The following is a 22,508-nucleotide window of genomic DNA, read 5'->3' on the forward strand; positions in this document are numbered from 1 at the left end:
CTTGTCAAATTTTGTGGCAGACAGGAATGAGCACCTCAGGGCCTGGGCCTCTGTTGCAAGCTAGGTCTCCTGGGAGGAAGGCTCTGGGATGGAGATTAGCATGCAGGAAATTTATTTTGAAAGGGAAGAGAGGAAACTGTGATTGGGCAAGACTGCAATGCAGTCTTAATAGAAGCCTCAGCTAACACTGAAAAATGTTTTATAAAAACATTTTTATTGAGATATAATTCACATACCATAAAATTCACCCCTTTAAAGTGCATAATTCAATGGTTTTAGTTTATTCACAGTGTTAATATAGAACTTTTTTTGTCACAACAAAAAGAAACCCCGTACCGATTAGCAGTCACTCCTCTTCCTCTCCACTTCCCTCAGCCCCTTGAAGGCCCAGTCTACTTCCTGTCTCTATGCATTTGTCTATTCTGGACATTTCATATAAATGGAATCGTATATGAAAATACATAGTCTTTTGTGTCGGACTTCTTTCACTTGGCCTGTTTTCACAGTAAATCCAGTTGTAGCATGTATTAATACTTCATTTCTTTTTATTGCCAAATAATATTTCATCGTGTAGATATATCATGTTTTGTTTGTCCATTCATCAAGTGATGAACATTAGGGTTGTCTACTTTTTGGCTATTAAGAATAACGATACTATAATCATTCGTGTACAAATTTTTGTGTGCATGCACATTTTCATTTCCACTCCATACACCTAGGAGTGGAAATGCTGAGTCATACGATAATCTATGTTTAACATTTTGAGTAACTATCAGACTTCTTTCTATAGCAGCTAAACCATGTCACATTTTTACCAGCAATGTCTGTGGGTTTCAAGTTTTCCATTTCCTCATCAATACTGGTTATATGTCTTTTTAATTATCTCCATCCTAATGGGTATAAAGTGATATCTTATTTGGTTTTGATTTGCATTTCACTGATGAATAATGTGCATATTGGTCATTTGTACATATTCTTTGGAGAATACAGGTGCTTGAGTCAAAAGGTCTATTCAAAAAATATGTTTGCCATTTAAAAAACTGCATTATTTGTTTTTTCATTATTGAATTGTAAAAGTTCTTTATTCTGAGTACAAGTCTCTTTTCTGATAAATAATTTGCAAATGTTTTCTCCCATTCTACGGTTTGTCCTTTCACTTTCTTACTGGTATTGTCTACAGCACAAAAGTATTTTGATATATTCCTATTTATCTATTTTTTCTTTTGTTTCTTGTACTTTTGGTGTCATATCTAAGAACCAAACATAACCTAATCTAAGGTCATAAGGATTTACTCCTATGTTTTCTTCTAAATGTTGTATAGATTTAGCTCTTACATTTGGTTGTATGACCTATTGTGAATTAATTTTTTTGGTATAAGGGTAAAATTTCATTCTTTTTCACGAAGTTATTTAGTCTTTTCCCAATATTTTTCTCCTGAAAAGAATGTCTTTTCCCTCACTGAATGGTCTTGGTATCCTTGTCAAAAATCATTTGACTATATATGTGGGTTTATTTCTGGGATCTTTATTCTATACCTTTGGTCTCTAAGTCTATCCTTATACCAGTACCATTTGTCCTGATTATTGTAGCTTTGTAGAAGTTTTGAAATTGGAAACACAATTGATTCAAATATTTTCTTTTTCAAGATTGTTTGGCCATCACTCTAGCAGGTTAGCTTCTTTCAGCTGGGATCATTCTCAAAGGTGGTTGACAGCTGAGGGCTGTGTGTTGGTAGCACTCTCAGCAGCTGGAGGTATGAGTCCTTTATTTCTGAAAGGGGATACATTATAGTATGCAGAAAAAACAATCACTTAGTGAGATGAAATTTTAGTGTAGGAGGAAATATTCAAAAAACCTCTCCCTGGGTGTTATAAAAGTATTTTCATGGTTGCTAAAACCACAGGGAAGGAATGGAAAACAAAATGTATGTCCACAGGGAAATTCACAGGTAAAGAAGTCTGTATCAGTGATCTGCTAAACTTTTGATACTGCCTTGAATATTACATATCTACAGTGGTAAACCCATTCACATGAATACAAAATTCAGAATTAGGAGCAAAGGTCGATCTTTATAATAGCTGCCCTCCTCCCTAGGACTCTCTCCTTCACCGACTCAGCTCCAGTCACTCAACTCCTGGATGTCCCTTGAATCTGCCAGGCAAATTTCTGCCTCAAAGCCTTTGCACTGACTATTTCATTTTCCTGCAGATGTCCTTCTTTAGATCATCTTTAGTTTACCCCTTTACCTTCAAAATCTTTGCTCAAATTTTACCTTCTTATTGAGGCTTGCTTTAACTCCTACCCTGCAGCACTCCCAGCTCTCCTTTGTCTGTTCCGTTTTTCTCCATGGAACTTATGATCTAACATGCTATACAATTTATTTATTTTAAAGTTTGTGTCTGCCCTTCCCAAGTGCCATAAGTACAGACATTTTTATCTGTTTTGCTTACTGGTTTATCTCTAGAGCCTGGAATAATGCTTGGTACTCAATAAATATTTGTTGAACAAATGACTGAAACTCAGTTGGATACTCAATTTATAAAGATACTGTGCTTCATGTAAGTTCTCTATGTTCTTATTTCCAAATGAAATGGAAAGTTAAGTGCTTCTTACACATAATACACTTGGTTTCATACTTGTATATGCTCCCTAATTATACCTTTAATACTTTAGATTACAATGACATGGGTATTGCTCATGAGCCAATGGTATAGGAACTGTTTGCCTTCCAAGGACCTGCACTGGGTAAAGCACTAAGTATTTCTATTCCCTCCCTGCTATACTCACCCGTAAGAGACTCCAGAAACAAAACATATGAGATGAGAGAGAGAGAGAGAGAGAGAGAGAGAGACAAAAAACAATTCACATATGCTTCAGTTAAAAAAAAAAACAAAAAAAAAACTAGATTACTCACTGCCTACTAAGCTGGCAAGAGAAGAATCAAGATCACTTCCAAGTGCTTTGCTGGCTGCTATAGCAGGACTGGGTGGTACCATTGAGACAGGTGCAGGCTGCCCAGCTGGTGCCATGGTTGGCATCAAAAGATCACCTAGACCATCAAACACTGGAAATCAAATGGACTAGGTTCAGAATAATTGAAAACAAAAAAAGCTCATATGCAAAATTAAAGCAAAACTGTCTTTCGATAAACTATGGAAACAAGTGAATACACAATCTTATAAAAGAAGGCATGTAATTCACACTTTCCATGACTGTAACACCAAGAAGAACATGTCGACATATGTCTGCTCATAAAGTATGAAAATACTAATGAACATGAACAAGGATGGAAAAAAATCTGTATAATGTATAGGAATGAACACAGACTTTGCAGCCAGAACTGGGCTTCAATTCAGCTGCATGCCTCACTGGCTATATGACTTTAAGAAAATTACTCTCTGAGCTTTTTAGTTTTCTCATCTGTAAATGGGGAGAGTATGACCAATACATGGCTTTGTTATAAATATTAAATTAGGTGATATATGTCATGTGTTTATTATAATGCTTGCTTTATATGGGCACTCAATATTGCCATTGTTGCTCTTATTCAAGAAAACAGCAAAAAGACTTCTAATGTGCTTTATGGCGAAGTCTAAATAATTTACTCTGAAAACCTAAAATGTTTACTTTAAAAATAATTCTTAAATGAGAAAATAATGCATCTCTTAGTTTCCTACGAAATTAGGAAACAAAACATCTGATATAACAGTCAGCATCTAGTAATAGGCATCTGAAAAAGTTGATCACATTTTAGAAGTAATAATTTTGATTTTTTTTTCTCTAATTAGAGCAATCATTTCTGGTTGTAACTCTAAGGGCATAAGTAAATTAAATACTATTTTAAATATCAGGGATCAAATGCATCATTGATGGCTCCTGATCACCAAATAAGTTACTAATTGTTCAGTTCCTAGAATACAGAAAGTCCATTCAAAATGCAGACACATAGCATTTGCATAAGACATTGCTAATATGTTATCTATGTCAAAAACTTTGTAGTTATAAAATTTTATCAAAAACTATGCATATCTACCACAACAACTACTATACAATAATTTTAAAGTGAAAAAGGACAGCATTCAACTAGGCACTGGCAATAGAAGCAACCAAATTGTCAGGCAGAGGATTTATTTGGGGTGTTTCTGAAACACATTTAATTGCCGAAAACTCACCAATTGAAAATTTGTAGTAAGGACCCAGCATGGGAAGAGTAGAATGGAAGAGAATACAAACAAAATGACAGCAGTGATGAAAGGTTAAAGGCAGGCAAAGAATACTATTTGTGTCTCAACTTCATAAAACTGAGGGCCATGCAGGCTTCAGAGGATGTAAGCAACAGCAGTGGGAGTGTTCACATATTCAAACACTGTACAAAGATTTAGTACAAAGTATTTGTTTTTCTTTAACCAGCTCTAAACCATGTGCATGTAAGCTCAGGCAAATAGATAGTGTGCAGATTAAGTTAGATTTCTGCTAAAAATAAACAGAAACAGAGAAAGGATTGCAGGTTATTCTTATGGATACCAATATGTACTGTAAATTTTAATTTAAGTTACTGAATGAGAGATTTATTAATGTTTTATAAACCAAATTATCACTCAATATTTGCTTGTTGTAAATTTCCTGATAGCATACTAACCTTAGGTAGTGTTTATTATTATTATTATTATTACCAGGACACATGAAAAGAATGTTTGAAAGTCACTGCCTCACCTGATGGATCAAAGGAGCTGCTGCTGGAAGTTGAAGGCGTTGTCCCAAAAGCTGCCTCAAAATTGGGCTGTAGCAGGTTATTCTGAGCTGGAGTCACTGGAGATGGGGAAGGGGCCATGAAAGAACCCCCAAATCCTGAAAAAAATGTTCCAAAAAAACATAAGCAGAAATAACATAAAGGTGGGTAAAGACCATAAAACAGAATTTAAAAAGTTACAGAAAAGTGAAAAGGAATTGATTGCATGTTGATTAGCAGTGAGTGAAACAGAGTAGCTCTAAAAAGTTGTTCAAGCATAATATTTTGATATCTGATATGCATTAATGAGAGATTTAATTAGAAATAAGATAGCACACAAGTATACCCTTATTAAGAGGAAACTATAGCAAGTAAATCTATATGGAGTATATAAAACAAAGAAGGTATCACTAGGGTTAAAATTCAGATACTGAAATTTTATGTTTCTTCAAATCATAATATCTGGTTTCAGAAAATGTTTACTGCAAATTATAATAAAATGCAAATACAAATCATAAAAATACACATCAAATCTTTAACATCTATCATACATGTTCTAGCCCCACTGCTGTTACCACCAGTGCAGATCCCTACAACACTGCTCTCTGGATTCATGAACAGTCATAGAGTGGGATGCAATCCTGTCTCTAGTCTAGATCTCCTCCAATCTAGTCTCCACAGTGCAGCCAGAGTGATCTTTCCAAGTGGAAAATGTTGACAAAGTTACTTCTCCAAAATCTCCTATCAGCTTCCCACAGTTTTTCAATTCATATAATTTGAATTCCTTTGGATAGTGATCAGGTCCTTCTGTCTCTACCCACTGGCCCCTGCAGCAAGGCAGGCTGCAGCTGTGATCCACCACTAGCAGTGTCAGATGCCTGCTATGGGAGGAATTCCTTGCCCTCACACTGCTACCCACTACCAGCTGCACCCCACCCACATCCCCATATACATGCCGAGTATTCTCAGCACTTGGTACATGGCCCCATGCTACTCTCATTACATGTATTTATCCCCACTGCCCTGACTCCAACCCCAAGATGGCTTTATGAGGCCAGGAACTGTGTCTTCTTTTCATGTTTTTTCCACTAATATCCTGCATAGTGCCTAAAATACTGAATTAATGCTTATTAAATGAAGGACACTTTTGAATATAAAAGGTGAGGACAAATCAAAGACTACTGTAAAGTAATCCAACCTCAGATTAACTATTTATCCTTTGATGGTTAGAAGCAAAACATTTCTCTCAATCAACAAACAGAAACAGAAGCAGAGATCACTCTGTATTGCTGCTGAACAAAAATATACAACCTGTGAAGGAAGTGATTTCTTAACAAGACACTGGATGATGTTCTATTATAAAAGAATTTATTACTACCAGAAGTCATTCCTTTTTACAGCTTAAGTATATATTCCTTTCAAATCCAGTCACATTGTCTCTTCTTCACAAACTGCTTGCAAAAACAATGTTTCAGAAAACATTCTTAAGTTTACATTTCATAGAATCAATATATAATTTTGAAAATGATTTCCACTAAAATTCTCTACTATTTTCTAAAGAAGGTGGCAATGCTGTTCAAGTTATATTATTCCTAGAAATTGACAGTGATGTGGGTTTAGGCTTTCCTCATATGTGTATGAAAAAATTTTAATTTGGAAAAAAAGTTACTTATTAGATGATCTTTACAGTTCACGATGGCTACTTTAAGTGATTTTAGTATTTGAATGGCATAAGTATCATGTAACTTTCTTTACTGGAGAAGACATTCTCTAAATCAGTAAGAGCTTAGCCCAGCAAAGGTAGGTTAAAAGTAATTATTTTTGTGAATGTGACCATTTTGATTTTAGGAAGATTGGTAGCTGTATTAATGTTGATTTTCAAGAAACATTATCCTGCACCTCAAGTTGGAGTGTGTCTGGTTAATTTAGGCAACTGTTGCCTAAATTATATTGTGATTCTCTTTCTATAGGTGAATGTAGAGACAATCTGACTCTTGACTTCTTAAAACTTGGCCACGGAAAGGACAATTTATTTTAGAATCACAGCAGATTAGTGTTGGAAAGGGCCTCAGGATCATCTGATTCAGTCCTGTCATCTCATGGCTAGAAGAAATGACTCAAAGAGAAGTTAACACACTGGTAAGATTCATCAAAAAGGGGAAAAAGAGTGCATTTACCTAGGACACTCTGCTTAGTGCTATTTCCACTTTATGCTAAGATCACATCTATAGGTGAACCAATAAAGCTGTTCACTGAAAAAAACATAGTGCCTTCTCTAAGAAAATTAAAGGTAAAGCCAATATTGGCCTGGGGTTCACCAAGTGCCAGGCACTGTTCCTTTTTTAGGGTGAACCATATGAGCGACACGAATGACTGATATTTGACTGTTTTGATCCTAGAAAACCAGCAGTTTTAAACGGTTCAATCTAAAACACACATTAGCTTATCTAATCTTTATAACAACCCCATGAAGTTCAAAGATGAGAAAGCTGAGGTCAGAGATGTTAAATAATTTATATGAAGGCAAATGGTGGATCCAGGATTCCACACAGGAATTCTCCAGAGTCTGGACTCTTTGTCACTGTACCACACAGCCTCTTTCCCACATCCAGAAAAAATGCTGTAGTGGTAACCTTCCTATACATTTATAAAATTTTCGAGATCTGGCAGGATGACTTTTTCCCATTATACTTGGTTCTTATGAAGTAAGTGTCCTCACAAGCCTAGAATAATTAAACAGCTATTAGGTGATATAAAATGACCAACTGATTATGTCAAAAAATTGCTATAATGAAGAACTAAACAGGAACATTACAGACATTAATGAAGAGTTTGAGGAAATCCTCCTGGTAACTAACTGAAAAGTTTTAAGGCCCTGGAATAGAGTTAATAGGAAAATCTAAACAACTAATCTTTCTATGTGGTTCTAATTTATATTAAGAAAGATGTTTACACGGGTACAGTGGCTAATGCCAGTAATCCCAGCACTTGGGGAGAGGTTGTGGCAGAGGATCATTTAAGGCCAGGAGTTTGAGACCAGCCTGGTCAATATAGCAGACCTCATTATATATATATATGTATGTGTGTGTGTGTGTGTATATATATATATATATAAAAGCCAGGGGGCATGATGGCACATGCCTGTAGTCCCAGCTGCTCAGGAGGCTGAAGTGGGAGGATTGCTTTAGCTCATCAGTTCTAAAGGCTGCAGTGAGCTATGTTCACACCAGTGCCCTCCAATTTATGCAACAGAGGGTGACCTTGTTGCTTAAAAAAATAAAAATAAAAACAAAAAGAAAGGTGCTCTATGGAATGGAATTGGAAACAGGGTAAGGCTTTTGTGTGTCCTGTAGTCATATTTGAACTGTCCTACATTATAACTGAAGAGCCAACTGTTTTCAGGTACTCAAGCATCTGTTGACACACTGCTTTTTAATCACAAATGATTAGTCTTATGAATGTATTGTTCTAAAGGGGAGTAGCCTAGACACTTAATGAAGTTCTATTGATTCAGATATAACAAATCTGACTGGCATAGTCTACTTGGTCTATATAACACATCATATCGTTTCAGTTGTAAGAGTACAATTTTTTTTTTTTTTTTTGAGATGTCTGTCTCGGTCTGTCACCAGGCTGGAGTGCAATAGCACCATCTCGACTCACCGCAATCTCCACCTCCTGGGTTCAAGGCATTCTCCTGCCTCAGCCTCCCAAGTAGCTGGGATTACAGGTGCATGCCACCACACCCAGGTAGTTTTTGTATTTTTAGTAGTGACGGGGTTTCACCATGTTGGCCAGGACAGTCTCAATCTCCTGACCTCGTGATCCACCTGCCTCGGCCTCCCAAAGTGCTGGGATTATAGGTGTGAGCCACTGTGCCTGGCCGCAAGAGTACAATTTTAAAACTATTGCTACAGACACTCCCACACAGGATGATAGAATTGATCCTCTGTAGACCTTTACCCTTTAGAGGAAATTTTTACTTTTTAATTCCACACTGGGCATGTTTGTATTTTAAATTCAGTTCAAGGACTTCTGTGACTCATTTTAAGCAATTAATGTGGTTAAGAGAACAAATGCAAAACTACAAAGAGCCTCATAGGCTGGACCATATAGTCCCCTGTCTTTGCAACTAAAGATAGGATGTGAAATACTCTTATACTAGTACAGATTTATGGTGCAGTCACCCTAAAATTGTGTCTATTATGGAAAAATATGGTTGTCCTGCTTGATGCCAACCTCAGATATTAGGCATATTCCTCAACACACCTAACTTCCTTAACAGTCCATTTTTACCTTTGTCATCCAGTAATCTGCCTCTAGCTTTCAAACATATATATTTTCAATTGGTATATTTTGAGCAGAGTTTGACAGCTTTAAGCTTCACTGTATGAAATACTTACTTTTATTATTTAAAAACTTAACTTTCAAGTTTTTATTCAGATGCTACCTGAGATATGGATAATATCTGTATCCTACCAGTAATCTCAATGGCTTAGAGAGAATTACTCATTGTTGCTATGGATTCTCCTCTCTGCTTCCCCCTCTCCCCATTACTCCCTTTCTTCATCATTTTGAGAATGATTTTTCTAGTCCGGCCTCATTGGAAGTTGTCTCCTCCAGAATTTTTTATCATTTCACTATATTGCATGCACCAAACACCTTAAAATTTTTACTCAAGGGGTAGAAGACGACTAAGGCAATATTTCAAGTGCTGTTTAATTCTGGAATTGCTATTATCTGACAGTTCTAGAACTGAATTTGAATAAAGAAGAATAATAGTTTTTATGACAGATAGTTTCATTTTCAAGAGACTATCCACTTAGTCTTTGTTTTCAAGTTTCAAAATACATACCAATTTTTAATAAAGCCTTCTCCTCAATTTTAAAATGGTTCTTAATTTTTAGTTTAAAATCTCTAAAATCATTTTAACATTTAATTATATCATATATTTACTGCCTTATCTTTATGATTCACATGTAAATACATTCCCTCAAAAAAATGTAATCTTAGCCATGGGGTAAGAGTCCTTAGTCCAGTGACCAAGGTTCCCTTTGAACAGTCTAAACCTCCCATGACAGTGTCTGCATATTATTATTTTTTCATTCTTTCTCAAAACAGTTTTATTACTAACAGACAATCACAGGATTTTAGAGAATCTGTTTCTCTCTTCTTTCTCTCTGATTCTGATCATATTTGTGGGCTTGTTAATCATGACTAGGCTCACTTATTTATTTATTTAAAAAAAAATCCTCTTAGTTTCAATAGACTCTGGACTTAGCTGATTCTTCCCCCAAATAAACACAGACACAACTATAATACAAATGCTAAGCTTCACTGCAAATTACTATACACAGTGCCCCCAAATATTTGTCCTACTTAATATGCATTAAACAAAAAATGTATGAGAATTGTGAAAACTCAGGAACAGCCAATTGTCAGCTAGGTTACGTATATAAATGTGACGGTGGTTTTATATTGTGTTTATTAGCAGAAAGTTTTTCATTTTTCATTTTTTTTTTTTTTTTTTTTGGCTAGGAAAGCTGCTCCTAGTTCGCAGGATAGAATTATATTAATATTCCATGATGTTCTTTAGTGAGAACATGACTTCCTTATGCTTTGATACTTGAACAAGTGTGAGAAAGCTTTTTCTATAAGAAAACAGGGAAGTATGAAAAATTAGCCCCCAAATTAAGCCCTACAGAAATTAAAAGTAAGTTAAAATTTCTTACACTAGATTTTTTTTTTTTTTTTTTTGTAGAGACTAGGGTTTCAGCATGTTGGCCAGGCTAGCTCGAACTCCTGACTTCAAGTGATCTGCCCATCTCGGCCTCCCAAAGTGATGGGATTATGATTGTGAGACACTGTGCCAAAGCCCTTATATCAGGATGTAAGGTGAAATAATAGTTTACATTGTGCCAAATAAATCAGGCACTGACATATGTATACATTAAATTACAAGAATTGTTTTGAAAGCAAATGAGACATTAAAACTCATCTATACTGATTTACATTGAATATTAATTTATTTAAATAGAAAAGAAGAAAGAAAGTGTACACAATATATAACTTTTCCTATCACTGAAAGAGTCACAAGAAGATGCAGTAGAAGAAATGGAAAGTGTACAGTAAATGAGACCTATGTAGATGATATTGGGTACTTTCATTGCTGATTTTCTCCTCTTTTTTACCCCATTTTAATAAGACTTCAAAATGGACAACACAACTGAATCATTTTATTTTTTGTAAAGTGAACTAACATACTTTTGTTGTACACTTCCCCTGCTGGACCTGTCCATGCAAGCTGTGCAGTTGTGGCACAGGTATGTGCAGTTACACCTGGCAGCAGGTGACAAACCCCTTCAGGCTTGTTCTAGATGTGTTTTTAGATCTTCTTATGGACCCCAGGGTCAAACCTCTTGGCTCTGTTACTGACCTCTGACTTGGAATTGAATGGGAACACTCCTTTTTCCCACAGGCTTTGGCCTTTCAGCTCAAGTTTCCAGTGTCCTGGGCTCTTTTGGAAACACAATATCTCAGGTTCTAGCCTTGGAGGGCATAGAGAGGCCACAATGCAGGAGGACCCTGGAGTAGACAGTGCGGCTGTGCAGCACTGGAGATGGTCAACAGTGGCTGACCGCTCTGCCAGGCTCCTGTCTGGTAGGCTTCAAATCCCCATTTGAGATCTGTGGCAGGGGATGGGTTACCCAGGAGAGAAAGAAAAAATTCACAGGTTTCTGTGAAAGGCCAGAGCATTTGATTTTATGGGCCGTTTTAACCTTAACTATAACTTCAAAGCAAAATGTTTGTAATCGCTAATCTCATTTTAAAGTTAACAAGGTCATGATCCCTCAAATAGCTATGAAAACTATGCTATTTCTGTGGCATATTAAAATCTTATTGCTGAACCCCCAAAATGTGTATGAAGTTTAGTGGTTTAGTAAGAGTTTGAAAGTTTCTGTAGCCAATTTGAAGCTTATATAAGAATATCTAGGCCTGGAGAAAAGCCAGGCAAACGAGTGGTTTATTTCACCAAGTAACCAGCTGTGGTTTGTGTTAAGTATACTGCCTCTTATTATCTCTGCAACTTCCAAAGTTCTCAGCAATATCATGGTGGGTCCCTGGTTCTTCAATGTTAAGGAAAATACCTAGTGGTAGTCACTGGTATGAGTGGTTTCAGCACACAAAACTGTCATGTTTGATCAAGGTAGTCTGGAAAGGATGGGAAAGACACTAGAGAACTATTGCCCCTGGGAAAGACTGTTAAATAGCCAGTCTGAATTACCCATGGAAGGAAAGGCTAACAGCTGGGCTATGACTACCTGCTTCAGCTTCCTGAGGAAAGATTTGACCTCAACTCAAACTTCTTACAACTCTGAAGGCTGATGAGGATCCTTTAGGATCTGCCATTACTCACTACTAATCCAAGAATAAATGTTCCTTAGCTTGCTGTACCTGGTGCCAGGACTGTTTATTGTATAACTTGTAATTTTATGGGCTATATCCATACTAAAAAAGGGAACTATTCATATGCTCTATCAAGGTCTACATGGCTAGCACTAGCACAGTATTTAAGATGTAAGACTTCAGACATGCATGGCAGCTTCCCAGTGGTGATGTGACCTATGCTCTTGTCAGTCCCTTGTCAACCTTAGGACCAAAATTCATCCCTTTTGGTGACTGTGGAGGGACCTCAGAATCTGCATCTGAGTGAATGAGTGCTCTGTGATACTACTGTTGTGCTTCCTGTTATGTACTCTTCTAAGTAAAATCAGAGTAAGATAAGCCAACAATGTCTTGTGAGTTTGACTAATAATCTGAACTTAAACTTACTACTGTGGTCTTGCAACTGGTCTTTCATAATGCTTTGCTTATGAAAATAATAATTTCTAGGTCAAGGCTATCACTAAGCACAACTTTGTCTTGCTCCCAAGGAAGACCGATACTTGGCTTTTACCATTTTTGAGTCCTTGAACTGTTTCCTTTTATCATATATATACTACCTGGGCCACAAGCAGTAATCCTAGGCAAACTGTACCAATCTATTTCACACTATGACCCTGTTGAACTGAGATCACCCCATGTGCTTTCACATAGAAAAATGATCAGCTTGTTAAAAAAAAAAAAAAAAAAAAAAAGGTGGTCTATGTAATAGCACTTTTGACCCAATGGTAGGAGTCTATAACAGTTTCTCGTGGAGTGATTCATATATTATGAAACCTATTTTCAAACATCATGGTACATTTCCCCACAAATTCCTTTAAAAAAATATGGGCATAGACATTCCAAGACAAAAATTGTTACATAAGCATATTACCTTTTAAATAATCTAAAGGAAACATGTTGACTGAAACTAAGGCAGATTTGGAGCATCCAAGAAGCCACAAAAGTGGCTTGTATACAGCTGCAATTTTAAGACTAATTTCATAAAACCCTGAGAATTAATCAAACTTCTATTGTACAATGACTTAATTTTCAATTTCATGTCTTTTAAAATTATTTCTAAAAAATAATTTCAATTTTGTTTCAGATTTGGGGAGGCAAGTACAAATTTGTTACATGGATGTATTACGTGATGCTGAAGTTCGGAGTATGATTGATCCTGTCACCCAAGTAATAAGCATAGTACCCAATATTCAGTTTTTCAATCCTTTGCCCCCTCCCTCAATTTCATGTCTTGAAAGAAAAAGAAAACATGCACTCTGTAATTTATGTAATTTTTATAATTGTTACTTATAAAAATATATCCAAATTTAATTTCTACAAAATACCATTTTAATTGAATTACCAGCTAGTAGGTCTGCCGATGCTGATGAACTAGAAGCAGCCTGAGATGCAGGTTGGGGTTCAGAAGCACTACTTCCAAACGCATCTATCCATTGTGCAGCAGAAAAGTAAGAAAGCGTAAAAAGTAAGTACAGTAAAGAATTTAAGTATTATGTAGAGAAATGCAGTGACATGACAGTGTACAGTGTGCTTGTCTTTTGTGGGTGTGTGAAATGATCACATGAATTGAATTATGCTCCCACAGAGGTATTCTCTCAAAAAGAGTTCTAAAATATTAACAAGTAAAGGGAATTCTTTTTTTTTTTTTTTTTTAAGAATAAAATTTTTGGACCAAACCCTGTCATCTGTCAAAACAGAAGCAAGGTTTTAAACTTTTTACCTAAAGGTATTAAAACAGAATTTTTCAATTTAAAATTATATTAAATGTTTAAAAAATTAATAGACTTAATTCAAGGAGCAGCAATATTATTTGTACCTACATGTCAAGGTTTAGTGTTTATTTGACACAAGTCTTGAGCTCCCAAATATCAGACACTGTAACATCTTTGTATTCCTCATGTACCCATCATGGAATGTCCACGATGCTTTAATGTACAGGAGGTACTCAACGTGGGTTAAGCTTTCTAAGGATGGTATTTAAGTTCAAGAGTTAATTCAGTACATCTTTCTGCCCTCAGATAACACATAAAGGCAGAGGGAAATATATTCAGTTTTAACTGGCTTGTTTTAATTTCTAAATTATTTATTAATAGGTCATGTTTATTTGGCTTTTAGGAACTTAGAGATGTTGATTTAGCCAACAGATCAGGATCACCAAAGAAGAACAGTAGAAGGAAATTCCAGTCAGGTAATTCTACATTAGGATGAACAAAAAGTTGAAAACATCGAGTGAAAAATTATGTGTTTTGTTAGGTCATGTACTGAAAATTATGATGAAATGATGAGGATGAAGATGATGATGGCAAAGAAATGAAAATGATCTTAAAAACTTAAGTTTACATTTAAGAGATAGAAGTTTATATAGCCTAAAGAAAAAATGATAAAATATAATAAAATAGATCTAAAAATTATTCTGAAGAAAAAAAGATTCCTAAGTGTTGATGGAGGAGAAATACGCACCCCCAAAAAGGTCTATGACACCTGAAGAATCCACCTTTGCTGGCGAGGCAGTGGTTGCAGGAGATGGTGCTGCAAATGCATCCACTGCAGTGAGGCACAGACAGGAAAAAGTGCATGTCACCCAAGGGAAAAGAAAACCATGAGCCTTGACAAATGGCATCTTGGGATTTCATGGTTCACTCCAGGCAGAAAGACTGTAGACAATCTTAACAGTTAAGGAAAAGCAAACGGATTTTAAAATACACACTCTCCAGAACAAAATAAAATTTGACTCCTTGAGGTCAGAAGTTTCAGTGTGAAAAAAATTTTCACTAGCCTTAGATTTGAAATATTAACCCTCATCAGTTGATGATGGTACCAAGAGTGAGTTTTTCTTTTCCAATAAATTTTAAATTTAAAAGAACTCAAGAAAAACCCTCATGTCATATCCTTCTCTCCATGCATTACTCCCACAAGACATCTCTGAAGGCCTGACCTTGGCAAAGCACTCACCGGATAAGAGGTCAGCAGTGAGAGAACTCTCAGGCACAGGAGAGGCCCCTTGTGGTGGAGAGGAGAAAGCATCTTCCAAAAGTGAAACAAACCAAAACCAAGCAGAGGTAAGTAGTAGAAAGCTGAAATCAAAGTAAAAAATCTAACAAATGCATTATCACAGGTGAGTACTAAGAGCTTAATCAGGAAAACATCTAAGAAACTAAAGTGAAAAAAAAGGGTTGCTTTGGTTTTACCTGTACCAAACAGGTCTATGCTAGGAGCAGCATCTGGCTTAGGCGCTGCAGCAACTTCAGGAGCGGACTCAAATAAATCTAAGACCAAGAACACACATGCCTTTACTCAACTTGAACAATAAGCCTGACACAGCATCACTTCCTAGTCCTGAATTAGCACTTTGCAGAACTCTGAATTAAGCAGCAAATGGTTTCTAGAGAACCATTTAATTAAACAGTCTTCATGCAGTACATCTCAAGGACCAGAATTCAATCCACTAGACGGAAAGAAGTCGACAACAATAACAAAAAATTACCACCAAAGATATCTAGAGCAGGAGGAGCAGTGGTGGCGGTGGCAGCGGAGGTGGTGGTAGTGGTGGTGGCAGCGGCGGTGGCAGCAGTAGTGGCAGCAGCAGCAGCAGCTGCAACGGCAGGAGCAGGAGAAGGAGCAGTTGCGGGAACCGGAGGGGCTGTGCTAGCTGTAGGGGTAACTACAGGAACACTGGTCTCAGGTGGCTTCATTGCAAAGAGGTCCAGCTCAGGTGCAGCCTCTGCACTACCTTCAGACGGGGCAAAGGGGTCTTTTGGAAAGGAAAGTGGAGACACACACAGCATCAGTAAGGAAAGAGACAAGAGACAGCGTCATAACTATGGCAAGAGACACCCTACACAGATATTTACACACTAGCTAGGTGTGAGGCTCCTTGGATTTAACTACTATCCTATTGGCAGGGGTTAGTGATTAGGATGTTTTTCTAAAGTAAAGGGGAAACTTAGTAGGTACCACAAGTTAGCAAACTAAAGCACTTTGCAAAGTGCTGTAAGATTAACCTACAGTCTAGGATCAGAGATTGCTATCCTTCAAATCTTCACTTAATTTGGTCAATCTGGTAGCTTTGAAAATCATTAAAACATGCCAATATATTTGAACTCAATGTTACAAAAGAGTACAATATAGCATTAGAAAAAAAAAAAACATTAAGACAGCATACTTGCACTGACAAAAATTGTCAATCTTAAGAAATTGTCAATTTTGATAAGTATGGACTTCATTGTCTTAATGTTTTAAATGCTGGCATTATTTATTCAGTTATGATGAATGGCACTTTACACTCAGAAGAAAATAAAATTAGAAAAACATATGGCCACTTCTAACTATGGGGGTTTTACATTAGGACAGAAAAATAACAGACTGGCTAATGACTTTAAACCCACCATTTCCTGAACATGCATCAAGTGCTGCTGCTACAGGGGTTGGGGTAGCTGGTGCGGCGGCCCCTTCGGATGCTGCAGGGGCCTCCCCAGGAGAAGCTGCAAAGGCATCTTGGGTGCAGTTTTTAAAACAATAGAAATTAAAAGAATAAAAAGAGAAGAAAATATAGTAAAAGAACTAAGTTAAATTGTGAAGAAGGCTCCCTTATACAACATGAATTTTTAAAAACACATTTTTATGGCTCATGCACTGTTTGTGGTCACAAAACAATTATTCTTTGCACACCTTCATGTTAGTTAACATGCAAGTGATATAGTGTTGATACTGCTGAGGTCTAATAGGATCCAAAAGGTAATGAGATTCTCATTGTATAAGGGCTCTGAGAAGCATGTTTTATGTATCATTAGAAATGGATGTAAAAATTAAAACAAAAAATATTTTTATTATGTAATTTAAGACATTAAACTTCCATGTCCAGGTAATACTGACTCACTGTGTTATTAAAATGTCCCTGTCTCATAGTTTCTAGCAAACATAATATTTTCTTTAATGCCAACAAAATTAAATATACAATGGCAATGTAAATAATTCTAGTTTTAAGACTTTTTATAATCTAGTACAGGCAAAATTACAGTGTTAACATGAAAGGTTTACTAAGCATTCCTAAGTGTTAAATCTTCACTATCCTTGAAAAGCATTTTCAAACATAACCAATAACTTATTTTAAAGACATAAAGAGATAAAAATAGGGTATGATACCATAATGCAATTACATTTTTCTAGTTATTCGAAAAATAATCTATTTTCAACAGATTAAAACTAGAGTTTCACATTTTAAGACTATAAGCATATTATTACTCATAGTAGAATATCATTAACATACAAGCAGCCGCAGTTTATAAATCCCCAATTTACAAATGGCTGATGTGTACAAATGCTTCCCAGTGTGTTTCTACCAACAAACAATGTTAGCTAAGGTAAAAAGTCCTTGAGCTTGCATAGAGATACTATAGTTTCAAAAGTACAGAAGGAAGGAAGCCATGATAAGCATGACAGGCTTAGGATAAGAAAACCCTGGAGAGTGAGACCAGCACCCACCTAGAACCTGTCACTTACCTGCTAAACTTCCCATCCCCAAATACGTCTTCCGCAATATCTACCCATGTTTCCTGGAACATTGTTCCTTCAGTCATGAAAATAACTTATCATATATACTTGGGAAGTGCTATACAGTATATGCTCTTCCTTGGTGATTTACTTAGTATATTAGGCTCTAGGACATGCTACTGTCAAGATACTTGTTTCTTAGTTTGACCTGGCATGTCCCAAACGGAGTATGAAACACTCTCTAGTAATGCAGAGTTCTAGTTTTATGCAGAATAATAAACATTAAACTAGACACTTACTTGGGTTAAAAGGCCCTTTACCAAATCACAAATATCCCTAGAAGGGACAACAGGACATCAGTTGTTCATATCCTATGGATTAATCTGATCTGATTGTTCCTCTTGGTTATACTGAGGAAATATATGTTCAACTTATTTATTATTAGAGACAGAATCTTGCTCTGTTGCCCAGGCTGGAGTGCAGCAGCACTATCATAGCTCACTATAGCTTTGAACTACTAGGCTCAAGTGATCCTCTGGCCTCAGCCTCCTCAAGTACTGGGATTACAGGCCGAGGGCACTATGCCTGGCCACGAATATATGTTTTGAGTGTCAGGTCAGCTGAGAGGCCAAATTAATAAAACTAAAGAAAGAAGAATACATCAAGGGATAAGGTAGGCATACTTTCTAAATGCCATGTTAAGGATACTATACTTGAGGACTTAGGGCAACACACCCCCTAAGAGTGGGGCAGAAGAATATAAGAGAAGTATGAAGAGATTTTGGGAGGGCTGTAAATATTTTGCCATGAGTCAGGTTAGTTGTTTTCTTTTTTTTCATTCCTATAAAATTTGGAACCGAGGCCAATGATACTGCAAAGAGTAGAAACACATAGCAGTCATATACATTGCCATTATTAAATTTAATTTCTGTAGCCATCTTGTGATTTAGTTTCTACTGTCTCCATTCTGTAGATAACAGAACCAAAGCTCAAAGCGTGTGTGTTCTCATCACAAACAATAAGTGAGGCAATGTATATATGTTGATTAGCTCAACTTAGCCATTCCACAATGTATACATACTTCAAAACATCATGTTGTACATTATATATATATATATATATATATACTTTTTCAATTAAAAATTATTATTTTTTAAAAGTCTGATGACTTGACTAAAGTTACACAGCAAGAAAATGGCAGAGTTAGGATTTGGCTCAGAGCTGTCTGACTGAGCTTTGTGTGTTTAGCCACTGTACTGCATTTTTTATGAAATATGCCTCATTCTACTATATTACTCCCTTCTTTATAATTGAATAAACATCAGTTACATTAGTGCCAGGGATCAAATAGATATTTATGGGCTGACCCCTTTAGGTTATCACTTATGTGTAAGGAGATAAAGCCCATATTGTTATAGCTACATCCTTAGAAGAGGGTTTTAAAAAATCCCCTTGTCAGCAAAATATCTCCTTTTAATGCTTCTCTTGTTACTTGAAACTAAATATTGTCAACTTAATTCATCTACACCTGTCAGAACTTTTCTTAAAGGTAGGAGCTGCAGCTGCTCCCACCCCCAGCTGTTTGAATCTTCCTAGCCCCAAAGGAGACATGAATGAGTGTCCAGATGGTACCAGGCCCAATCACTGTCTGACTGCAGCCACAAAAGGGACCTTGAGTGAGAATTGCCCAGCTGAGCTCAGTCAGCCACCAGAACTGTGAGAGAGAGAATTTGAATTTGTTAAAAAACAAATGAAACTTTTTTTAATATCTAGTTTTTTCATTATAAATGGCAGCATTATCTTTCCAGTATTGTAAACTAAAGCTATTTCCATTTCAGTTCTCTTTTTCATGTTATTTGCAGTTAATTTCTACATTCTGTCAGTTTTTCAACCAGTGCTATTTCCTAGAAATGCATGCTCCTGCTGTTCGCTGTTCTTCAATTATGGACTCAGTCTAGGCCTTAACCCATAAACTGATCTGACTGCTGCAGACTAGTGTTTTTTTCCCTTCTAGCACTCTAAGAAAGAATTTTCCTCTCAAACTTTTTATCATGTGACTACCTCTCTCATGAGAACTGTTGTTTCCCCCAGCCTGACCTTTTCTCCCCATCTACTTTGGGCACAGAAGCCATCTTAAATCACACACTCAGCACAAAGGTTCCAATTGTTCTCAACAGCCCAAATGTCACATTCTGGTTCCTCTTTGTCCCCAAAGGTTCCAGGTTATACGGCTCTTACATGAAATCTAGTTGGAAGTGTTTAAGTATTGGTTTTAAGGAAGGTTGGTGAACTTAGTTTTTTGACCAACATATACCCAATGTGATCAGGGTTTTGAGGTAAGTTCTTTGGTTTTCCAGCCAACTGGTTTAATGTTTGCAGACTACTAACCTCATGAAGGTTTGCTCACAAATTGACACAGCTGATTGAAAGAGTATCCTTGGTGTGCAGAGGAATTAGCATCAATTTAGCATTCTAGTGTTTAGAGAAACCCTGTGTTCTTCAAATCAATGTGCTATTGTTGGTAAAACTTGCATCAATATAAAATAGGTTATTTTTAAGGATTTTATCTTTTATTTTTGTCAATATTTATAAATTTTACTAAATTTTTAAAGCATAACACTGCCTTGCAATCCTGTTCTGCATGATCATAAAAAGATCTCATTTCTTAAAAGTTCACTTTAAAAAATGAAGCATTTAATAAATGTAATGTACTGACAAAAATTTTTTAATGACTTACATGAACTACTTACATTGAAAGGACTAAAACATTATTTGTGTATCAATCAGAATATTTCTTTTTAAAAAATAACAGAAATTTATTATTTTCAAAATTTATAATTTAAATGTAATACTAAAATACATTAACAGTTTTAATATTTCATAGAGATGAAACTAAATAGCCATCTTTCTGAAATTAAAATCTATTAAGCTTTCTTTCTAAAGAAATCTACTTAGTTGCTCTATATATTGCATAGGACCTCAAAAAGGTATGTTTTAAAGTTGTAAAGTTATGCTGTGTTAAACAAAACATAACTGTTTTTCTGATTATTCTAGAGTTCTACTACTTGTCAATTGTAGAGAGACAAAGTATTTAAAAAATGGTCACACAAAATGGCCAAAGAGATTTTAGCTTAGGTTTTTATTAAAAATTAAATCTCTGAATAATTTCTTAAAAACCAATGAAGGGCATGAAAGAAATTACAGAAAATCACTGAAAATCACAAAACAGATAATGACATATATAGACTCCCGAACATAAAGGATGGAGATTTTATAGCTATCAGAAGCCAGGAGACAGTTTATAGAATTATACAGATCAATAGAATAATTATGATGTGATTTTCAGATGTAATTGTCATTGTACACTCATTTATCAGCTAGATGACTGGAAAGGATATTGATAAAATCACAAGAACAGTCTCATTCTTTGGCAGTAAGTTACATGATTCTCTGCAGTACTCCTCCTTTAAGCTTATATTTAAAGCTATAAAGAATGCCATCATGAAAATTTTGTAAACATACAGGTTTTTCTACTTGATGAATATAGTCAAAGCAGAAACAAATGAAACAAAAACAGCATAATGGTGCAAAGAATATTTCAAAGAAATATCTTAGTCTCTGTTATTCTAGAGGGCTATGCAGGAAGTAAGATAGACTTGATTGATTTCTTTGAGGTAATCAGCTCCTCATAAGTGGACTGAAAACAAAAATCTAAACAGCTAAGGCGTAGAAATGTTTCAGCACAAAATTATTATGCATCCTGGCCATATTTTCCTAACATTTTTTTTTCTGTTAAGATAAGCCTATGAGTAACTACCCATAGCCACACCAATAACAGAGGGTGGGGGAAGGATAAATTTTAAATTAAAACATTTATTATTAAGTATATTATCTATTATTATTATGGAACTTTCAAGCTAGAAGGACCTTAGAGATCTTCTAGACCAAGTTTCCAATTGTATAGATGGGAGAACTGAGGCCAAAGGAGGTCAAGAGGCTTACCTTAAGTCAGGCCTAAACAACTTTGACAAACTCTACTTCCCACCTGATTTAGATTTGTGGAAGGAAGAGGAAGTTGATTTTATAAATGTAAGCTAAAATTAAAATTTTTGGTTTCAAAGGATATAGGGGCATAAATGAAAACCTACCCTCTATAGTGGGTGACTCTTTTTAATTTAATTTTATTTTTGAGACAGGGCCTTGCTCTGTCACTCAGGGTAAATTGCAATGGCATGATCATGGCTCACCATAACCTCCACCTCCTGGGCTCAAGCAATCCTTCTGCCTCAGCCTCCCAAGTAGCGGGGACTACAGGTGTGCACCACCACAACTGGCTAGTTTTTAATTATTTTGCAGAGACAGGGTCTCATTATATTGCCCAGGTTGGTCTCAAACTCCTGAGCTCAAGCAATTCTTCCATCTTGGCCTCCCAAAGTACTAGTATTACAGACGTGAGCCACTGCGCCAGACCATGGGTGACTCTTTACTCAAGGGTCTGCAATCCTTTCTCTCCTACTCTTTTACAAACAGATTTCTCCTGTAATAGGAATGACAGTACAGCAAGGCAGCAGAAAATGTCTTTTGTGTAGCAGTGGCAACAACGATGTGTCTAGTGGAGTGCTCCTTGTCTTGGATGATGTTGGCCAACCTTAGAGACTGGAGCATGGCATGTAGCAGAGTGGTAGGTGACAGTGTGTTAAATGTATTTTTCCAGGGGTACATATTGATTACACCAAAGCCTGCCAAATCTCTCCTGCTCTCACCATTTTCTTCCCCCAATTTCTTTACCATATTCTCAAAATGCCCTGGGAAACATGTTATATGGTAATGAAGATATGCAAA

The 22,508-nt window shown here is 36.2% G+C and overlaps 1 protein-coding gene across 20 annotated transcripts in view; it reads right to left on the reverse strand.

Annotated features, from left to right (window-relative positions):
• The window catches only part of SNAP91 (synaptosome associated protein 91), a 166,693-nt gene that overhangs the window by 24,173 nt on the left and 120,012 nt on the right, over positions 1-22,508 (reverse strand). For 9 of the 20 annotated variants that reach the window (XM_050788125.1, XM_050788121.1, XM_050788123.1 and 6 more), the window contains 8 exons: positions 16,562-16,669; positions 15,661-15,927; positions 15,365-15,442; positions 15,129-15,200; positions 14,637-14,720; positions 13,519-13,602; positions 4,715-4,849; positions 2,916-3,065 (listed from right to left, as the gene is read on the reverse strand). In XM_050788125.1, coding sequence (XP_050644082.1) covers positions 2,916-3,065; positions 4,715-4,849; positions 13,519-13,602; positions 14,637-14,720; positions 15,129-15,200; positions 15,365-15,442; positions 15,661-15,927; positions 16,562-16,669 — 978 coding nt within the window. The remainder of the gene's footprint in view (positions 1-2,915; positions 3,066-4,714; positions 4,850-13,518; positions 13,603-14,636; positions 14,721-15,128; positions 15,201-15,364; positions 15,443-15,660; positions 15,928-16,561; positions 16,670-22,508) is intronic. The other 11 variants (XM_050788131.1, XM_050788133.1, XM_050788132.1 and 8 more) reach the window with 4 other exon arrangements.

This window comes from Macaca thibetana, chromosome 4, assembly GCF_024542745.1.
Source record: "Macaca thibetana thibetana isolate TM-01 chromosome 4, ASM2454274v1, whole genome shotgun sequence".
In the NCBI taxonomy this organism is placed as follows: domain Eukaryota; kingdom Metazoa; phylum Chordata; class Mammalia; order Primates; family Cercopithecidae; genus Macaca; species Macaca thibetana.